General features: G+C 41.2%; 3 protein-coding genes and 2 non-coding genes across 8 annotated transcripts in view; 4 read left to right on the top strand and 1 right to left on the bottom strand.

Moving 5' to 3' along the window:
• LOC111958264 (CD166 antigen homolog A) overlaps positions 1–729 on the top strand; it is a 60653-nt gene extending 59924 nt beyond the window's left edge. Inside the window, exon 16 of the mRNA XM_023979505.1 lies at positions 11–729. The gene's annotated coding sequence lies outside the window, so the exon portion shown is untranslated. The remainder of the gene's footprint in view (positions 1–10) is intronic.
• Positions 730–2502: 1773 nt separating this feature from the next.
• LOC111958243 (dual specificity tyrosine-phosphorylation-regulated kinase 1A) lies at positions 2503–14985 on the top strand. 4 transcript variants are annotated; one of them, XM_023979469.2, is made up of 12 exons: positions 2503–3289; positions 5087–5156; positions 6670–6866; positions 7040–7132; positions 7273–7461; positions 9074–9221; positions 9350–9636; positions 9819–9965; positions 10091–10231; positions 10342–10645; positions 10857–10981; positions 11312–14985. In XM_023979469.2, the coding sequence occupies exons 2-12, from the start codon at positions 5147–5149 to the stop codon at positions 11882–11884; spliced, it is 2214 nt and encodes a 737-aa protein (XP_023835237.1). In that variant the 5' UTR covers positions 2503–3289; positions 5087–5146; the 3' UTR covers positions 11885–14985. The 4 variants fall into 4 exon arrangements, with proteins under 4 accessions (XP_023835237.1, XP_023835255.1, XP_023835245.1 ...); XM_023979477.2 differs by lacking the exon at positions 2503–3289 and adding an exon at positions 3309–4067; XM_023979487.2 differs by lacking the exon at positions 5087–5156.
• A 428-nt stretch (positions 14986–15413) lies between these two features.
• trnap-cgg (transfer RNA proline (anticodon CGG)) lies at positions 15414–15485 on the top strand. The gene has a single exon. It is a non-coding gene; the product is annotated as a tRNA-Pro (tRNA).
• A 236-nt stretch (positions 15486–15721) lies between these two features.
• Positions 15722–15793, bottom strand: trnap-agg (transfer RNA proline (anticodon AGG)). Its single transcript has one exon. It is a non-coding gene; the product is annotated as a tRNA-Pro (tRNA).
• Positions 15794–16193: 400 nt separating this feature from the next.
• On the top strand, positions 16194–19707 carry LOC111958236 (52 kDa repressor of the inhibitor of the protein kinase). Its single transcript, XM_023979458.2, has 5 exons — positions 16194–16453; positions 16865–16985; positions 17154–17261; positions 17424–17460; positions 17556–19707. Exons 1-5 carry the CDS (start codon positions 16365–16367, stop codon positions 19457–19459), a joined length of 2259 nt encoding a protein of 752 aa, XP_023835226.1. The 5' UTR covers positions 16194–16364; the 3' UTR covers positions 19460–19707.
• The last annotated feature ends 2552 nt before the right edge of the window (positions 19708–22259 follow it).

Below are 22259 nucleotides of genomic sequence, written 5' to 3'. Positions count from 1 at the left end.
TTTTCTGCAGTGTGGAAGCAGCAACTAGAAGATTTTGCACACTTCTGTTAAAATTTGAAAGGGGGCATTGAATTGGATGAAGACCATTTGGATTCGGACTTATACACAAAACTTTGTTTCCTCTCAATACTGAATGAAAAAAACTGGCTAAATGAACAGATATGTGTTGTACATAAGCCTAAATTGTCTACACTCTAGATAAAATGCATTAACTTTCCTACTATAATAGTTTTTGTTTCAAGTGTTGGTTAAGAGGGATTTGGTCAAATTGAGAAAAATGACAATTGGAGTGTTTGGCTTGGATTTAATTAACATTATTGCTGGTAGAATTACTACTGGACCAGTTGCCTTTTCTGTAAGGATGTGTACATTGGCCTATACCTCCCTGACTCTCAATGCATCCCGAAGAGCTGAAGGTCTTCACCGCAGTTACGTCTCAGTTCCATATCATCAACACAACCAAACACCCATCTACACAACCACAGTCAGTGCATTTTGTCTGTTTTTAATGGCACATTCACTGCCATTTTTTGTAGTCTCCACTGGGAAAATAAATTGTAGAAAATTTTAATGAAAGGGCTAAGGGTATAGGCTACATAAACAGCTTTGGGTGTTGTAAGGTAATATGAGTTAAGCATTATACCAAGATGCATCGCCTTGCATTGCAGGAAGTAGAGGATCTGTTGTACAAATTATTTCATGACATGTTTCATGGTTCCTGTTTATTTATTTTTTAAACATTATTACCATCAAAAGTATCAGGAGATTGAGTGATGCTGTTAGGCATCCATTACACTCTTACCATCTGTTTGTGTATCAGTGGGTCGTGTTTAGTTTGAACATAAGACATATTCTGTAATGTAGTGGTTATCTCAGTTGTGTTCATAGTGTTTATTTCTGTGCTTTCATGTCATTTTTTATGTGGAAAGAGACAAGTTGTCCAGCAGTTGTATACTTCACAATTTAGGTCAGGGTTATGAGCAGCATTTAATGAACCTGTAAATATATCAGATCTGGATGTAATTGTGATTTGTTTAGGTTATTTTTCGCTATTTATATTGTTCAAGGTTACACATTTAGCATCTCTGTTAGTTATATTCAATTATTCTCACAAATTCCACCACTTAGTTTTAAAGGTACTGAACAATTGATGGTACTTTCTTGCAGGTATTTGACAATAATAATTATAATGTAAGCATTCTGTGGATTTCTATGAGATTTACCACATGTTATCTCATACTGTCAGCTGGCTGTTTGTTTCCTACATTGTAGTTAATCTGAAACCATCAAATTGGAAATAAGACCAAAGAGGGTAAATGTTGCCATGCAAGTATTGTAAATACTGGCTTTTGTTTTTGTACTTTTGTTTAAAATAAAGTGTAGCCTACATTTTGAAGAAAGTTGTTAAAGAATGTTTTGTTGGCTCTGTCATTCTACTCACAATAAATCCTAAAAATGATCGCCCTTCGGTCATCATTGAGAATAGGTACATATACACACCAAAATCCCAGAGAATCAATCTCTATTCATCATCCATAAATCCATATTTTACAATTGGACCACTATTGAGCATTCCTCAACACTAATAGCATGACTCTGATAAATCAATATAGAATCAGAATCATACAAAACCATGATAATCAGAAATCCAGAACTGCACATAGCAAGGACGTATGCTGCCATCCATTGGCCAAAGAACATAGCACATGGATTTGCTTCATCATCATTCAGAGAGATAAAAAATGTTACAAATAAGATCCCACTTGGATATTTAAATCAGGTTACTTTCTGTAGTTTGATCTGATTTATGAATATCTTATCACATGTAAATGTTACTAGTAAATTCATGTCAAGCATCAGGTTTTGCTAAACTGAGTTCATGGAACCTTAGAGAACCGTTAAGCTGACAGCCATACAGTATAGGCTACATGTGGGTGCCCTTTATACCTCTAGTCTCTGCTGTAAAGCACAACAGCCGCTAAAATAAAAACTGAATTTAATTCTGTCCTGATAAGGAATGTATTTTATAGCTGTGTTCTATGCAACAATATCACACAGCTTGTTCATATTCAGGAATCATGARGTCAATCTGACTGTTTTTTWATTTATTTTTWATTTAACCTTTATTTAACTAGGCAAGTTGGTTAAGAACAAATTCTTATTTACAATGAAGAAGACTAGGTCTGCATGTCTTGCATTTCATTTTCTACTCATTTATTTTTGCAGTCATACATACAGTTTTATGACTGCCTCAAAAATGCATGCAAGAAAGTTTGGCAAATTCCTATTCATGCATTTAATTTAGAAATCCTATCTAGATGATTTTATTCTACTTTAGAATGTTATAGTTAAATTGAAACAATTTCTTCATTAGAATTACTGATTGATTGACAAGTTATGACAGCATGCAACYTTGAATCTATGGTTGAATTATTCTCGTCATTGGTTCATCCGGGGATTGGATAATTTGATTGACAGTTGTCATAGTAACAACTCAGGCCGTCGCCATTTTGTCAGAAGGTTTTTTTGTGGATTATTTTCAAATGTTCTCCCTTCCCGCCGGAATAATGCAATCACTGGATATACCATTGACATTTGTGTTGAAGACAATGCGTCGAATGGATCGAATTTAGACAATTAAGAAGCAAATGATTTAGCATAGTTTAAATATATTTAGGGGGAGCRGCATTTATAGTTGTCAGTGTCTCTGGTCTACCGGGCCGGTTCACTGCGCAGGTTTGGGACGCGCGCCATTTTGTGAAAATTGACATTAAAATTATTGTCCAAAATAAGCGTATATTTTAGGGCATGATATTTGTTTCATATTTTGGGGGATTTTGATTATTATTCGTTATGATTGCCTACGTCCGTGTTTCCCGTGGTGAGCTTGCAAGAAAACGGAACAATCTGAATGTAGCAACCTTTTATTTAGCTATTGAATTCCTAGCTACAGAATCTTGTTAGCTAACCTTAGCTAGTCAACAGCAGTAGCCACGTTCGTTTTGTCAACTAGCTAGCGAGCATACGAGCTAGCTGGCGCTAGTCATCAGCTGATGCAGGTCGAAGTTGGGTGGATAACTAATTTTCTTGGTTGGGAACGCATTTGATCGTCAAGGAGTTTTACTTGGCTGGCCAGAGGGGGATACTTTTCACCTTCGCGTTACGGGAATTGAGTTGACTGACTGCTACCGTTAACTTATCCGACGACTGAGGGCGGAGAAGCTCAAGCTGGATAAGTTGCCCTATCATACAGGTTATTTGACTTTAAATGAAGATCGTGCCATCAGAGGTGAGCCCGTATATGAAGCTGACTGTGTGTGTTGTGTAATAAAGGTAGCTAACTAATAAACTATCTAGCTAGCGATCAGCAACCATTGCATTGGCCGGAGGATGTCATCCGAATGTCGCTAACATTAGCCAGTACATATTTGCTAACTAACGTTAGCGCTCTGGATCTAGCTACACCTAACATGTTTTAAACCTAGCTAGTGAGCTAACAACATTGTACCTTTAGTTGTAGCTAGCGGCTAACTAACGTTACGTCAGAGTGCTAACGTAAGTTAATAGCTAGCTAACGTTACGTCGAAGTGCTAACGGAAGTTAATAGCTAGCAAACGTTAAGGGTTTATGGGCAAGCAAGGCTCGTTAGCTAGCTACGGTCGTTAACATGGCTAACCTGTTAGAAAGGTGTGGGCAAGGTAACAGTAACAAGGTAGCCAGTTAACAATTCAGGCCCCATATCTTACGTTATTGGCTTGCTAACAAGTTGGCAAGCTCGCCACATAGCTAGCTGGTCATCTAACGCGTAGCTTGCTAGTAGGCCCATACAGCTCGCTCGCAGAACACATCGTCACTGCAATCACTCTGGCGAGAGGAAACGGGTGGCTTGCCTTAACGTACCAAAGCTAGAAGGGTAACGTTAGCTAATGAGCAACCAAGCTAGGTAGTATTTGTCATTGTGGACGAAGCCAGACTTTGCCGTTGACATTTCTGCTCTTGAGAAGGCTAAACTAAACAGATGATTTCCTTTCCAAAGTCCAACCATGGCGAGAACCACTCCATCACCTGTGAGTAGTTAGCTAACAGTTGACAATTCCTTATTTTGAACTGATGACAGCCCGATTTGAGTGTGCAAGTATGTAACAAAACTGAGGGAATCGTTTTTAATAAATAATGTCATAAGATAGACATAGTTAGATATGAAGATGCATACACACAATTCGTATTATAYCGGTATATCAATGTAACTAGGCCTGTGTTCATGCCTCGACTCAATAGCCAGGAAAGGAACTGTTCAGAAGACGGTCCTGAAAACAGGGGATTTTATGATCGTTTATGCTTTACAAGCAATTACCATGTTTTTACTTCGAGGAACAATTGGATGCGTTATTTCTACTTTATATGCACTGTTCTGAATAATTTAAATGGTGTACAGTTTGTATTCAAACCACTTGCATTGTAATGTAGGCTTATACTGCATATCATATTTAGCAACCCTTCACACCCTGATAATACTTCAGCTGACTGTCTACATAGTGTAATATTTTGTTTATTTTATTAATTAGTTGCTGTTGAGGCATTCGGGTCGTCTTCATCACAGGCATATCAAGTTAATGGCTTTGACAATGAGTATAGACATTATGAGAGGAGATCTCTAGTTTTACTAGGTCCAAAACAATGGTCAACCTGTTTTGACCTGCTTGTTAGGATGGCACCTGTCTCGGTGTGAACCATGTTTCTGAACTGTTCTTGCAAAAAGTCAACAGCTTTATTCAGCTTAGATTTATATGGTCAATTGTCAACATGCCGAACACAATCTTTGAGTRATTGGTTCACTGAAATTAACCAGACTGACTGGGAAATGTGATTTGTTGGATTGATTAGAGCTTTCTATTTTCTAGAGTTACAGAATGTTACATTTACAATATATATTTTCTAAAAAACATTGTGTGAGTCATCCATTGCCTTTGCAATGTTTTGGTATTTTTCCTCCCTATTTTTTCCACCAAAGTTTTTGTACTATTGGAAAGTAGATCCCACCAGAAATGCACAGTCAATGATACTTATCTCTTTTTGTTCTTCATAGTGGGTTGTGGTTTGCTGCTGGACTCTCCTCCCAGGATGATATGAAATTTTACAGGAGACGATGCATCCAGGTTAGCTGCAATATCTGCAATATTTTCTCTTTGATGGGGAGGAGGCAGTCTTCTGACAATTTACAATTTGGAGTTGGGATTACATTAAATGGAGTGAAGTTTAAAATAAACCATGGTGCACCTCAAGATGTCAGCCAAGAAAGTGGAGAAGAAAGAAATGCCAGTCATCCTTACAGATGAATCTTTTGCATTTAGTGAGCTTGGAAGGATGCTTCAACAACTGGCAAGCATTATTATTGAACAGTTACACAAAGGACAAGGGTGAACTGACCAGCCCCAGATATAATTCTATAATTGCCTATATAATATTAAATGTACAATATTATACATGAAATATAAATCACAATTTATAAGGAATAGTACTGTACTACATATAGTGAGAAACGGGGTTATTCTAGGCTACCTTGTTTGATTTTTGTCAGATTCTGAGGTCACCCCCATGATCAGTTATACTTAATACATGTTTTATTATTGTATGATGTGTCAGAAATGGCATATTACAATTGTATAATTCTAAACTGGATTCTCCTGGAATGTAGCTACTGTACATCTTTATTTCCAAGGTTCTCCTAATAATATCTATCAGTCTGGATATATTTGTTCCTCCACAGCTGGGTCAGCTCTGTTTCTAGTGCTCTCAGATGGAGTGCAGGTTTTAGGCTGTGCTGCTATTTTGCTGTCAGGCTCTAGTGTACTGAAAGAGGCCTCTAAGTGTGCCAAAGTTCAATTTTATTTCTTGTTTATTTCTTGCTTTCTCATTGGAAAATGGGAGCTGCTCTGCCCTGGCAACAAAAGTAGGCTATTTGCATACTGCGTTGTGATTGGCCTGTGCATTGATGGGCTTGCCAAATCACACTGTATCTCTGTGGTGATAGGCTATGCTAATTAGGTGCTGTTGCTGGGATTCTGAATAGTGGTTACTGTGTAGCGCTAGTGAATTGTTGTCTGGTGAGATGCTGATAGATGAACAAGCTACGTAATACTTTTCTGATTTCACATAAAGAGAAGGTTGATTAACTACCCAGGCTGTATAAATATTGCYTTTTTATTCCTGATCTTAAAGTACATATTCTATAGCCTCCCGCTGTTCTGTCGGCACCTTCTCATGMATGCTAATACAACAAACATACCATATATAATTTGAATAATAGCGCTATTTAACAGTAAGAGTTAGGCCTATGTCTTCCTACTCATGTCAATTATATGAGAGAAATTACACTGACTGTAAAATGTTAGTTAGAATTTACCAACATCCCATTTCCGAATTTCAGTTGATAATCATTGAGATTCATACTACATAGTAACGCTGTGTGCCTACACTTCTAGACCCCTTGATGTGGTATTTTAGATCAGTTTGTCACTGCAGGAAACCTGCCATTGATAGAGTAATCAGTCTGAAAAATCAAATTGATTTCTCACTACTTCAGGGAAAGTTTGTATAAGTTTAAATATATATATATATATATATACAACATTTTCAGCATTAACTCGTGTAAATGTTGACTTCTTTCAGGAGGAGAGACTTCAGCATGCAAACCTTCGTCCGTCCGGCTTGCGCCCTCTTTTTCTTTCCACGCTGCTGGTCTTCAGATGGCTGCTCCAATGCCCCATACGCACCAGCAGTACAGTGACCGCCACCAGCCAAGCACTGACCAAACTGCTGCGGTCCTACCGTACAGCGACCAGACGCAACAGCTCACTGCCAACCCGGTATACAAGCAACCCACAAACCTCTCAATTTGCCATACACTRTAACACACACTTGCCCAGTAGAAATCAGAACTTTAAGTAGCCTATCATTTTGATTGCAAATTGTAAGAAAAGTTCATACACATTTTTTTTTTTGTCTGAGATATTAATGCTTTTCTTGTGATTTGTTACAGAGGCACATGCCCCAGTGCTTTCGTGACCCTACTTTGGCTCCCCTGCGGAAGCTCTCCATAGACCTTATCAAAACCTATAAACAGATCAATGAGGTGAGACTGGTTTCTGCTGTTTAATGTACTGCAATTGCCACAGCATAAAAATGTATAGTTTTGAATATTTTTCGTGTAGTCAGTTAGATAAGGACGTACATATGCTAATGTCTGTATTGCGGTTCTTTCCTGGACTCTAGGTGTATTATGCAAAAAAGAAGCGGCGGCACCAAACGGGTCAGGGTGAAGACTCCAGTCACAAGAAAGAGAGGAAGGTCTTCAACGATGGCTATGACGATGACAACTACGATTACATTGTCAAGAATGGGGAAAAGTGGATGGACCGCTATGAGATTGACTCATTGATCGGCAAAGGGTCATTTGGACAGGTACWCTTTTGTAAATGATTCAACATTATTCTCGTGATCACTTGTGTAGCTAGTGTGATTAAAACATAAGAAAATGCAGTACCAGTCAAAAGTTTGGGCACACCTACTCATTCAAGGGTTTTTCTTTATTACTATTTTTTACATTGTAGAATAATAGTAAAGACATCGAAACTATGAAATGGCACATATGGAATCATGTGGTAACCAAAAAAGGGTTAAACAAATTAAAATATATTTTAGATTCTTCAAAGTAGCCACCCTTTGCCTTGATGAAAGCTTTGCACACGCTTGGCATTCTCTCAACCAGCTTCACAAGGAATYCTTTTCCAACCGTCTTGAAGGAGTTTCCACCTATGCTGAGCACTTGTTGGCTGCTTTTCCTTCACTCTGCAGTCCAACTCATCCTAAACCATCTCAATTGGGCTGATGTCGGGTGATTGTGGAGGCCAGGTCATCTGATGCAGCACTCCATCACTCTCCTTCTTGGTCAAATAGCCCTTACACAGCCTGGAGGTGTGTTGGGTCATTGTCCTGTCGAAAAACAAATGATACTTCCACTAAACGCAAAGCAGATGGGATATCACAGCAGAATGCTGTAGTAGCCATGCTGGTTAAGTGTGCCTTGAATTCTAAATAAATCACTGACAGTGTTACCAGCAAAGCACCATCACACCTCCTCCATACTTCATGGTGGGAACTACACATGCGGAGATCATCCGTTCACCTACTCTGCMTCTCACAAATACACTGGGMTTGGAACCAAAAATCGCTAATTTGGACTCATCAGACCAAAGGACAGATTTCCACCGGTCTAATGTCCATTGCTCGTGTTTCTTGGCCCAAGCAAGTCTCTTCTTTAGTGGTGGTTTCTTTGCAGCAATTCGACCATGAAGGCCTGATTCATGCAGTCTCCTGAACAGTTGATGTTGAGATGTGTCTGTTACTTGAACTCTGAAGCATTTATTCGGGCTGCAATCTGAGGCTGGTAACTAATGAACTTATCCCCTGCAGCAGAGGGTCTTCCTTTCCCGTGGTGGTCCTCATGAGCGCCAGTTTACACTTGATGTACACTTTATAGCACTTGATGGTTTATGCGACTGCACTTGAAGAAACTGTCAAAGTTCTTGACTTTTTCTGGATTGACTGACCTTTATGTCTTCCAAGTAGTGATGGACTGTTATTTCTCTTTGCTAATTTGAGCTGTTCTTGCCATAATATGGACTTTGTCTTTTACCAAATATGTCTATCTTCCGTATACCTCCCTGCCTTGTCACAACACAACTGATTGGCTCAAACGCATTTAGAAATTCAACAAATTAACTTTTAACAAGGCACACCTGTTAATTGAAATGCATTCAAGGTGACTACCTCATGAAGCTGGTTGAGAGAATGCCAAGAGTGTGCAAAGCTGTCATCAAGGCAAAGGGTGGCTACTTTGAAGAATCTCAAATATGATTCCATATGTGTTATTTCATAGTTTTGATGTCTTCACTATTATTCTACAATGTAGAAAATAGCAAAAATAAAGAAAAACCCTTGAATGATTAGGTGTTCTAAAACTTTKGACTGGTACTGTATGTGTTGGTGTTTTCTCTCCTTGTGATTGCTGTAGGTTGTAAAAGCTTATGACCGTGCAGAGCAGGAGTGGGTTGCCATCAAGATCATCAAGAACAAAAAAGCTTTTCTCAATCAAGCCCAGATTGAAGTGCGTCTCCTAGAGCTCATGAACAAACATGACACTGAGATGAAATACTACATAGGTAATGCACTCTAGTGCTTGTCTGTTGTCCAAGCCATTATGGAGTACTGTTATGTTTTACACCAATCTCTCCTGTATGTGTATCAGCCGAACTTGACTGGCAGAATGTCTCCTTTTCCTATCATGTAGTTCACCTGAAACGTCACTTCATGTTCCGGAACCACCTCTGCCTGGTGTTTGAGATGCTCTCGTACAACCTATACGACCTGCTGCGGAACACCAACTTCCGTGGCGTCTCTCTCAACCTGACCAGGAAGTTTGCCCAGCAGCTTTGCACTGCGCTGCTGTTCCTGGCCACGCCTGAGCTCAGCATCATCCACTGTGACCTGAAGCCTGAGAACATCCTGCTGTGCAACCCCAAGAGGAGCGCCATCAAGATAGTGGACTTTGGCAGCTCCTGCCAACTGGGACAGAGGGTATGCTAATCTACTACTTATTGTCTTGGTCCAAAAGAGTTTAACCTTGTCTTTCACAAGTCTCATTTCTTGCATATGTTCTGTATACCTCTGACGTATATTCTGTTCTCAAGCTTGTAATGCTGATATCTGTAATGTTATCTTTAAGAATGGGTTGTGATTMACTCTTTCTCCTTCCTCAGATATACCAGTACATCCAGAGTCGTTTTTACCGCTCCCCAGAGGTGCTGCTGGGCATGCCCTATGACCTGGCCATCGACATGTGGTCCCTGGGCTGCATCCTGGTAGAGATGCACACCGGAGAGCCCCTCTTCAGTGGCGCCAACGAGGTACAGTAGGCTTGACTGACTAGCTGGAGATCTTTTTAAATGTAGCCAACTCTSAGTAAATGAATTTGATACACGCAATTAACATTAATCCATGGCAGTATTTTGTTCTGTTCTATAATTCTCAGGTGGACCAGATGAATAAGATAGTTGAAGTTCTAGGTATCCCCCCCAATCATATTATGGACCTAGCCCCAAAAGCCAGGAAGTTCTTTGAGAAGCTATCAGATGGCACATGGAGCGTTAAGAAGACCAAAGATGGCAAAAGGGTGAGGGTTCTGCAGTTCCWCTCTCAATATGGTGTCCTAACAGTGGCTTTTGGTAGTGTTGTGTATTTGAGTTCAAGTACCTGACACCCCCTCGTCTTTCCTCTGAGCAGTATAAGCCTCCAGCCTCTCGAAAGCTCCACTCCATCCTGGGTGTGGAGGCCGGGGGTCCAGGTGGCCGGCGGGCGGGGGAGTCTGGCCATGCCGTCGCTGACTACTTGAAGTTCAAGGACCTGATCCTGCGGATGTTGGACTATGACCCCAAGAGCCGCATACAGCCCTACTACGCCCTACAGCACAGCTTCTTCAAGAAGACTGCAGACGAGGGGACCAACACGAGCAGCAGCGTGTCTACCAGCCCAGCGCTGGAGCAGTCCCAGTCCTCTGGAACCACCTCCAGCACCTCCTCCAGCTCAGGTAACACTCCCGGGCTCAATTGACCCTCTTTCTCTCCTCGGAATATTGTAGTTGTGGGCTCATATCTCAAAGTGGTGCCTTTTCAGTGCACTGGTGGGAAACCCAACAGTTGATGGTGCTTAAAAAATATATATACTATTTTAAACCTTTGTTAGGTTGTCATTTTTTAGATGTGATGGGCTGAGGTTGTGCCCTCGTCTCTCTCTTGCAGGAGGATCATCTGGGACAAGTACCAGTGGCAGAGCAAGGTCCGACCCCACCCATCACCACCTACACAGTGGAGGGCACTTTGGGGCAGTGCTGCCAGCCATCGATGGTGACACCCTCTGTCCACAGGTGACATGTCTTTGTCATTCATTTGAAGAAGCTAATTAATCAATAGACAACCTGTTGTAAGTCCTAATATAGTCAATATTATTTAAATGCACTGGGAATGTAATGGTATGACATTTTCCAAGTAGCATTTGACAAGAGTATTGACATTTTAGTCATTTAGCAGACGCTCTTATCCAGAGTGACTGAGTTAGTGCATTCATCTTAAGAGCTAGGTGGGACAACCACATCAGTCATATTAAGTACATGTTTCCTCAAAGTAGCTATCAGCAAAGTCAGAGCCAGTATGAGAGACATTAATTGATTTGATTTCTGTATCTGTGGGCCTCACAGGCAAGAAAGACTTACCCTCCCCCATTGGTGAGGGGAGGCGGCATTGGACCAGAGCCAGTGGCCGGAGAGACCCACCCAGTCCAGGAGACCACCTTCCATGTCCCCCCTCAGCACCCCAAGGCCCTGCACCCCCACTCCCACCCCCATCATCACCACGCGCAGGTGATGGCCACAAGGCCCCGCCCACGGCATTACACCTCCCCCACACACAGCGCCTCCACACAGGACTCCATGGAGGTGGTGCATGGCCATTTGTCCATGACCTCCCTGTCTTCCTCTGCCTCCTCTTCCTCCACATCTTCCTCTTCCACTGGGAACCATGGCAACCAGGCCTACCAGCTCCGCCACCTGCCCTTTGGGCACCACGGCGGGCTGAGCATGGGGTTGGGCGCCTTCTCGAACCCCCGGCAGGAGACTGGCATGGCCGCCCACCCCGCGTACCCCATGGGCACAAACACTGGGCCGGCTCACTACCTACCAGAGGGCCACCTGGGCATGAGGCAGGGCATGGACCGGGAGGAGTCTCCCATGACTGGAGTATGTGTGCAGCAGAGTTCCATGGCCAGCTCGTGACTGCACTGACATTTGGCTGTGTGTTCCCCCTGTGCGTCATTTTTAAGGTGGTGTTTTTTACTACAGGTGTGTCGAACTAAAGCTGCTCACGTCAGAAGGGAAATATCACTGAACCGCTACTACAGAGAAGATCCTTTAAAAGAATGTGGTTTCCGTTTTTCTTTTGCAATCATTACACATAGTAATGTTGCAAAATAACCATAGTAAAATTCAATCCATTTCACAAAATTCATGTAACAAATAACCACCATCTGGTATTACGTGGCAAAATCTTCTGGTGAGCATTGGGGATAAAGTTGGAAGCAGTTTTACAGGTAGCTGTCAGTAATGAAATGCTAACACATCCTCTTATTTAAAACTGTGGAATTTCTGACATTTTTGTTCCACAGGTTGTTGATTGTTTTACCCTTTTTAAAGTGAATTTTCACAAAAGAGCTGCTTTTAAAACATGTAGCTTGACCAGGAGGAAGTGTTTGCAGTGATATTTCGTGTTGTCTGTCGGTATTGTGTAACTCTGTGAGAGGGGAGCACATAGCAGTGGAGTTCCTATAGCGTGCGCTGGCCCAGACAGTGGAGGGAATACCCTGCAGGTGAAAGATGTTGGGAGGTTCTGAGGGGAGCGCTGCCCCCATTAAGTCCAGGGGCCTGGTGAGCTGGGCCCGGCCTGGCACCGATGAGAGATTGGCTCTGGAGAAGAAAAGGATCCGGCCCAGCGCGGGGAAGACTGGTTCAGTCAGTGGCTGGTTCTCAGATAACCCTTTGGCCTTACGACTCATGGACTTGGAATGGGACAGAGCTGGACATTATCATTTGAATTAACATGGCTTTCCTCTATTTTTTTCTCTAGACAGCCCTTAATTCTTTAAGGAGAATAAACATCATAGAAAAAGGTAATTAAGAATGATTTCTGAGGCCTTTCTCTACAAAGATTTCTCATGAATGGGGCCCCACATTACAGGGTCTTCTTGTACACACCAATCTCCTAAACATTACTTCCTCAAAATCTTGTTCACAGATTAAGGATTTCACAGTGGAAAGAACTATCTTTTCCAGAGTTCCTTTGCTTACCCCCCCCCCCCAAATCTGCATGTAGTTCTTCATCTGAACACCTGCACAAATTCTCCATCTTAAACGGAAACTGAAAAGAAAAAAAACGAGTTAAGTGACTGCCTTTTTTCCTCCTCAAATTATGCTGTGAATTTTACAATAATTTATTTTCCCTTTGGATATTTTTTATACCAAAGCAGTTGTTTTTAAAGCATATTAGGTGTCTGTAACCAATAATGTAGCAGTTCACCACTTTTGACTCCGTTTATCAAGATCTTATTTTAACGTCAATACAAAACAGCAGCAATATATTGCTCTAGCAAAACGGGAACCCGTTGTTGAACTTAGCTACTGTATATTTTAACAGTTAAGGTTGCAATGTTTTACCAAACCTGTTTCCATATTATTTGGTTGATTAATTTGTGGAGTCTCTCTTTTAACCTTAGTATGTTTAGCGACATTGGTAGTTACTCTGCAGGCTCCAGAGTAGCAGAATTAAAAGCTCATGGTTCAATGGAGACAACTGCATTCTATTTCTGCATTTTCCCCCACGTATACCAATTTTTTTTTTTTTTTTTTTTACCTTTATTTAACTAGGCAAGTCATTTAAGAACAAATTCTTATTTTCAATGACGGCCTAGGAACAGTGGGTTAACTGCCTATTCGTTAAGGGTTTCGCTGCCTTTCATACATAATTTGGTCGACATGCTAGCTACTGCCATAACTCAAGACTATTTTAGTTTCATTACCCTGGCAGTGTACAGACAATTGTTTCAAAATTATTTGGCAGGGCACCTTGTGAGCRTGGTCCTATTCAAATGGAAAGGGTACCAGTCAGCCCTCTTGCTAATGTCCTGAGGATGGTGCTCAACTTAGGCAGACATGCATGTCCGTAGAACTCGACAGTAAATAAAATACATGTTTCATTCAGTTTATTTTATATCAGGGATTTTGAAGTGCTTATTTTTTTTAATGCATTTTTTTTTTTTGGTCTTCTCCGGAAAAGTAACAAGACCAAAGTCCTGCTCATAACAGCCTTCTTAGTTAAACACACACAGACTGCAGGACACCATTCTATTGTCATCATAATTCAGGGGAGAGACCATCACAAGGACAAATCATGTTTGGTATAACCACAAACTCAAATGCAAAGCTACCTGTAATGATATTTTGATTTTATCTAAATGTTAAAATTTTAATCACAATCATTTTTCATACCCCTCATGATTTTTGAGATTCAGAAAGTAACAGTGGTTTTGCTGGCACTCATACTGGTACTAAACATTCCAAAATAAAGGTTTAAAAAAATATTTAAAAAAATTTACTTGAGTGACTCTTAAGTGTGAGCCTGTTTCAGATCATGCTGAATGACCTTTGATCTAGAGCAGTTGTCATGACATGCAGCCCCTTTTTAATAGTTGAAATAGAATTTATGTATATATTTATATTTTTTAATAAAGGAAGTATAGAACTCACTACCTTGCTCCTGCTGGTATGATTGTTTGTCAATTTGGTGACCATTCAGTGGCAAGATCTCAGTTTTCTTAGTCAGTGGTGTATCATGGTCTCTGGTCAGAGGTACTTGACTACATCAGGACAACACTATGAGGTAGGGTTTGAATCAAACAGGGAAAGCTATATCTTCAAACCTTAATTTTCACAGGGTATATTGTAAGTGCATGTACATCCACAAACCTTACATTTTGGTTGTATGAGAAGCACATGGTGGGGAAAAAATGGTTCCATTTTCAATAAGGCTGTTATGTTTGGGTTTCACACATTTGAGTACTTGTTGACATCCCTCACCCTACAGAAAGAAGCGCAAGTCCTCTGATTTCATTTGAATACCRTTTCCTTCAATTTTTATTTTTTATTTCATCAAATTTTTTGTACATGCAACATGCACTATAAAACTGAACAGCATGGGGAAAAGGATAAGTCCATGTATCCACAGATTGTAAGATCTAGTCAAGACTTTGCTGTGTATATGACAATGCCCTTTGTATTATATTAAGACAGTCTTATGTATGATATATAAAAAGAAGTTAATTGAACTGTTGTGAGCCTCTGTTCCTCAACTTATCTTCACACACACCAATATGTATTTCTTCCAGGAATACACTATTGTCTCAATGCTATTTATACCTGCACAAATACCAAATAAATTACCATGATAGTGGACACTTTTCTGCTGAATAATAATAACTGTTTAACACCATAACTCCTTTGTGTAGCCTAAAATTACGATTCACACTCATTAATACACTGATCAGCACAACAAACCGGCAACGTTATCGTACTAGTGTTGTAAGAAAGCCGAGTGATTCTCAACACAACAGCAAGCTACATGTAATGGGTGTAGATGAGATGTAAATTATTTGTATTATAATTGAAGTGTCCTGATGAACTCTTTAATGTTAGTCAAATTATCACGTGGAATTTCTTATTTTATAATCATGTAGATCAGCTTGTTTTACGCTGTGGCTCGTTGGTCTAGGGGTATGATTCTCGCTTCGGGTGCGAGAGGTCCCGGGTTCAAATCCCGGACGAGCCCATCTTTTTAAATTTGAAGAGTAATGGTAAGATACAAGTATTTGAATGCTGTAACATAGCAACAACGTAGTGAAAAGTGGTACATTTGGTGCAACTACATAGAATAACAGAGATTGAACAATAACTTTATGACGCAGTGAGTTCTATTTTTGCTGGGTTTAACTCATGCACATGTATAGCGAATTCACCATGTTTCCATCCACAACGTTGACACATTAAATTTTACACATAAAAAGAGGGCTCGTCCGGGATTTGAACCCGGGACCTCTCGCACCCTAAGCGAGAATCATACCCCTAGACCAACGAGCCAGATGAAGCATATAAAGTATGTGTTTTGTGTTTATTCACGCTCGTTTACAAGTACATTAGTGTTTATTTTCTTCTCATGAATCCGAACTGTAGCCGTTTAAAGTTGACTATATTTCCTATATGTCCAATTGCCATGACAAACTAGCTATATTTTTGCAAATTTGGGGTACCTCTTACACGAGTGTAACGAAATCGTTAGTGTAACGTAGAAGACGCACGGTCATCTGGAAGCCTCTGTTCACGGGTTTTTACACTGATCCGAGGTACGTTTTACTTTTAACCCTTACAATGTAAATGTGTAATGGTTGTTAGTTAGAGCTGATCCTGGATCTGTGCGTAGAGATAACACAAATGAGCACGTGACAAGACATCATTGTGACGTACATTGTTGAACGGAAGCAGTTCGGTTTCCTCTTTCTCAAATCCTCCAGGCCACGCTTAGCACTGTTGCGCGCCTTTTAGGTTAATTTCAAAGTAACAGGTAGCTAGCTTGTGTAATATACATTATTCAAACGCAAAGCATATGTCTGAATACTAAATTCATTTGAAATCGAATAAACGTTTATGCACAATGCCCAATTTTTGCGCGGCTCCAAATTGTACCAGGAAGAGCACTCAATCCGATTTGGCTTTTTTCAGGTTTCCAAGAGATCCAGAAAGGTATGACAACGTCTGACCGTCACAATATGAACTCCTACCTTGCTAAATGTAGCTATGTTGTGTTCAGTAGCACGCTAGTCATCATAGCTAACTTTAATATGTGGAAAATGGCTACCTAGCCAGCTCACTTGCAGCGAGCCAAGTGGTGTGTGTGGCTTACAGTGCTGACATTCGCCTGTAGCTGAGTTGTACAGATAAGTTAGCCCCCATGGCATTTGTGGTGTAGATCCATCGTACCTCTAGTGAAACTTTTGGACATATACATTAGGTACCACCCCAGCACCAACACACCTAAATAATACATTAATCATCGTCTTCAGTCTGGACCATGATTCTTTAAAACTAATAGTTTACAGGTAACTAGGCCAATAAGAAKATTCCACCTAACCCCTCCTATTCTGGTTTGTTCAGATGTAGGCTCTGGGTTGAGAACTGTCGCCGGGCGGATCTGGAGGCGAAAACATCAGACCAACTCAATAAACACTACAGACTGTGTGCCAAACACTTTGACCCYGCTATGGTTTGTAAAACAGTAAGTGCATTTCAAACCACAAAGGTCTTTCTTTGAAACATGTCTACCTCACTGAACAATCTGTCTTTTTAGAGATTATCCTAATCTTACATTTGATAGGTTAGGAGCTGTGTGTTTTGATATTCATGTATTTGAATAACTTGTTTTGTCGACATTATTGTTTTTCAGAGCCCTTACAGAACAGTACTGAAGGATACTGCTATTCCAACCATATTTGATTTAACAAGCCACCTCAAAAATCCTCATAGCAGACATCGCAAGCGGATCAAAGAATTGGTATAATATCGCTTCTTTTTTTACTAGGACTTTATATCCTTGTGTTGCTTAAAAAAAAACAAATTCTGTTAACTACTACTGGCTATATTTCTGTAGGTCTGTTTTCAATGTAATAGTTAACATAGTTACATTGTCTTATGTTTCAAATAATTGTTTTAACAGACTGAAGAAGACATAAGGAGAATTAAAGAGAGAAGATGTAAGTTGCATTGTTTTTGTTTAAAAGTATTGTTGTATCCATACACCTTTTAAACATCAGCTTATATCGAATTTCATTTTTTTGTTTCCTTGCAGTGGCATCCTCCATTGAACAGCTCCACTCAAAGAAAGACATTGAGGCAACTGAGGGTCAAGATGCCGCTGAGGAGGAAATCAAGCTATCCCCAGAGGAGAAGGAGTTCCGAGATTACCTGAGGTCTCTGTTTGAGATTGTTTTCATGCTAGGAAAGCAGAACATCCCATTGAAGACCAATGTCCCAGAAGGACTGGAGAGAGATCCCAGTAATTTCCAGGCCTTACTGGAGTACCGCATTAATGCTGGAGATAAGGCTCTGAGGAGACGGTTTGAGGCCACAGCAGTGAATGTGGAGTACCTCTCCACGGCCCAGCAGAGCCAGCTCCTAGACGTCTGTGAGGGCACTGTCAGAGAGGAGATCCTCATGGAGGTGAGAGAGAGTCGCTTCTTCTCACTGGTCACAGGGGACCTGGTGGAGTTCGCTGGGGAGAGACACCTGCCTCTCTTTCTGCGGTTTGTAGATCAGTCCAACACTCTCAGGGAGGAGTTCTTGGACTTTCTGCCATTCGAGGGGGACGAGGCCTCACTGGTAGAGAAGCTGGAGACTCAAGTGACAGACGGGTGGGGGCTGAGGATGGAGGACTGCCGTGGCCAGGCCCATGTAGCCACCGGCACCTTTGCCACTAAGATGAAAGCTGTGGCAGTCGGACTGATGGGAAAGTACCCCATGGCAATGCACACGCCTTGTTCCACCTGCGCACTGAATATACACCTGGCCAACAGCCTTCCCTTCCCCAGTGTTCAGGTTGTCATGGCAACCCTGAGAAAGATTGGCATCTTCTTTAAGCAGTCTCCATTCTTGCAGGCTGAGCTGGAGAAGGCCATCTCTGTTTACCACCAGGGAAATTATGAGAAGGCAACCGAGCTGAAGGAGGCCTGCAGCTCTAACTGGACAGTGCAGCACAACGTGTTTGAACTGACTGTGGACCTGCTCGAGTCCCTCCTGCTGTGCATGGATTGCATTCGGGACAATGAGAATGTCAAGTTCCCTGATGCTATGACTGGGGACGCCTACTCAATCGCAGAGACCCTGGCTGACTTTGAGTTTATTGTCACCTTGGTCATCCTGAAAAATGCGCTTTCTTTCACACGAGCCTTCGGCAAAAACCTGCAAGGGGAGGCCCTTGATGTGTTCTTCGCTGCCAACAGTCTAACAGCTGTCCTGCACTCTCTGAATGAAGTCTTRGACAACATCGAGGTCTACCATGAGTTTTGGTTTGAGGAGGCTGTGAATTTGGCGGGTACCATGGAGATCCCTGTGAAGGTGCCTCGTCTGTTCCTCCGGAAGCACCGATTGCCCGACACAGACGAGATCCCGCCAGAGACTTACTTCAAGGAGTATGTGACGGTCCCGGTGATCCGCGGCATCATCGATGAAGTGGACGACATCTTCTCCCAGAGCAACCTCAAAGCCCTCAAGTGCCTGTCACTGGTCCCTGCCATCATGGGCCAGATGAAGTTCAACACCTCAGAGGAGAACCATGCAGATGTGTATCGCAAGGACCTCCCCAACCCAGACACGCTGCCCGCTGAGCTGCATTGCTGGAAGATCAAATGGAAGCACCGGAGCAAGGAGGTCCGCCTGCCCTCCACCATCCACGAGACACTTCAGCTGTCGGACGTCAAGTTCTTCCCCAACGTCAACTGCTTCCTGAAGGTCCTGACCACCCTGCCTGTTCTGATGCTGGAGGACAGCGGCAGCTCTGAGACATCCAGGAAACGCCTGCAGACTTATCTCAGTGACACACCTATCAAACACAGGTGCAAGAGTCTGGCCGTGCTCCACATAAACTCTCATGTTAAGCATGACCTGGAAGTCATGGTTGACAAATACTGCAGACTGTACCCCGAGGATGAGCCTGAACCCGAGCCTGAGTCTGAGATCAGCACCGTGGTGATATAGCATATTAAGTTTGAACTTGTGGAGTTTTTTTCCGTATAAATGGGACAAAATCCAATTAAAATTACATTCAAATGATGTCTCCCTGTTGTATTATAACTTTAGTCTGATAGTTTCATGAACATAGTAACTGTAAAGTCTGAGTAAAATATGACCTCTAGACAAGGTTTTTTGGGGCATKATTTTATGTAACATTTTGATAATTAATATTGCTCTGTACCTTAAGAATATTGCCATTAAACATTTTTTTTTATATTTTGTTTTGTTCTAATTAAATGCCACTTGGTGTCTTGAATGATACTGCTCTTTATTTTATGGGAATTCGTCATATACATTTATGTTGATTTAGGACTATAGGCTACCACTATAATTTTGGAGGGTAAATATGTATTTGTCACCATTATTTGCCATTCTGTTTTATGACAACTTTACAAAAAAGGTTATACCATTTCCCTCCTTAATGCTACAAGCACAAGTCTACCAGTTACTGTGACCTGCCCATGACCTTGCGCAGAGGAGGGAAGATGATACCAAGATACTATAATCGTATAATGTTGCAATTTTACTGCAGGCTACGTTATTACTATGACGTTCGAATTTTGTCTTGAAATTATTTCGGAAAATCCACAAGAGGGCAGTCCAATCTCAAAAATTGCAAAATAGATATCGTCATCCCGAAAGAGAGCCATAAACCTAGTAATGGCGTCTTTTTGTAGGCACTAATTCCGCCATTGTTCGTTGGACAAAGCCACAGATACAACAATGAAACAGATATTTCACTGGATGTATAAATGTGAAGTTTCCACTCATACTAGCCCACTGGCGGGCAGTGGGAGAGGATGAAATTAGATGGATTTTGGCCGAAATTCTGCACATTTTCTCACCAATGGAACATTTGATCTCAATACAATTATATGTTCCCATAACTACAATATGTTATGAACAGAGTGGACTCAGGTTTGTAGACTTTACCCATTGCAAAAGTTTGAAAAAATCGCGTTGTTTCGGAGGAGTGCAAAGGCGAATTGAGTTATTGCACACGCGCACCTCACAGAGTAGGTGTTCCCTAACGGAAATATGCAGATGATGCTAGAACGCGCCAAGAGGATCTCGCTAGCTCATGCTTGGCTCTGCCCCCCATCGCTCATTTGTTCCCATTAAAACGAAAGGATGTGGTCTTAGTTATTGAAATGTTTGACAAAGCCTATGAGGAAATTAATGGAGTTTTTTTTACACCGAAAATAAGGTCTGGTAAATTCATAATGGTCGTGTTAACTGATTGATATTATCTCATAGAATAAAACATAAAATCTCATAAGCCTGTGTTCGACTCAGACCTTATTTGGCGCATTATCCGAAAACCCACATTTTTCCCCATAGGAATGGCTGAACAAACCAGAGGTAACTCATTTCCAGTTTTTAGGACTACKAGCTGGCCAGATGGTAAATAGTTACACATTTTTGCGTTGCAAAATTACCTGTTGTAAACAATTCTGATAATAACTAGACTTTGTAATATGTCTTGGGAACAACAACCTTAATATGGTGCTTTAGTATGTCATCACTTAATTGGGGGAGAGTTGTGCATGTGACTCCATTTGATAGCTGTTTCTGTTTGGTATGTATGACATCCCACAGAGCCCAGAACAAGGCCGCACTCAATTTTTTGTTGTTGTTGCTTTTGCATGTTATTTTGACATTAATACGTGTCACATATCAGTTTGCAGACAAACAATGTAAAAAATATATATATTTTCATAATAAAGCTGCATACATACATGGTGTTTTTTGCTTTTCTTAAATAATGCATCTCCAAAATGCAGGTGTTTCAGTCCAGCTCGGTGCTTTCTGTGGTGGAGGGTCAGCCGCGGAAAATACAGAGCATAGGGGTTGGTAATCTTCTCTAGTTGCTCCGTGATTGGCTCAGTGTTCTGTCGCTCATGGGGACCGTGTCACTGCAAAATCTACAGGGATAGCTTGAAAGTTCAAGCCCCCTTGGGTGCTGCCATAGATTTACATTAGAAGTGCCCATCTAAGAAGGTTCAAGGTCATTGGCCAAAGATACAATTATGTAAAATCACGTTAAATCTACCGTAGCTTTGATTGAAAGGATCATGTCAACATCATACTTTCAAAATCTGAGCTAGCAAGCTTGACAAGCAGTCATCATCATGAATCACATCGACAATCTACTGGCAAATCCTTTTCAATCCTTGTCATATGAAGAGAAATTATAGATAAAACGTATCAATGCTCATCGGCCATTGGACATACATCACACAACAAGTTGGAAATCGCAAATTCAACAAAGAGTGGTTTGGAAGGAATCAGTTGCTAACTGCAAGCGTTGCAAAGCAATACCTATTTTGCTTCCCCTGCCTGCTATTCGGTGGAGAGGGTGTGTGGTCCAAGTCTGTGTTTAAGGGTCTCTTTTCCAAGCTTAAAACCATAGGATAAATAAAGGGGGCATATAAACAGACTATGAAAACTCTTACAATATTTGATGACATTTCTCTAAAACAGGCTATAGGCTACATGTGCACCACCAAGTCGGAACTGTAGGCTAAGTTATGAGGGGGAAAGGGACCCAATTCTTAGGGTGAAGCACATAGGCTACTAACAGCTTAGTACACAACATAAACTTAGTATTAATTTCTTAGCTACATTATACATATCTCCCTGACATATTACATAATTTATGCAGCAGCATAAAATACATTTTTGGACTCACCTTGTTGTGCTGTGAATGCTTGAACAGGATGGTGGCGCAGCGGTCCTTTTTGTGAGCAAATTTTGTCATGAA

The sequence above is a fragment of the Salvelinus sp. IW2-2015 genome, linkage group LG4p, assembly GCF_002910315.2.
Source record: "Salvelinus sp. IW2-2015 linkage group LG4p, ASM291031v2, whole genome shotgun sequence".
NCBI classification, from domain to species: Eukaryota; Metazoa; Chordata; class Actinopteri; order Salmoniformes; family Salmonidae; genus Salvelinus; species Salvelinus sp. IW2-2015.
This window is presented reverse-complemented; position numbering and strand designations above follow the sequence as displayed.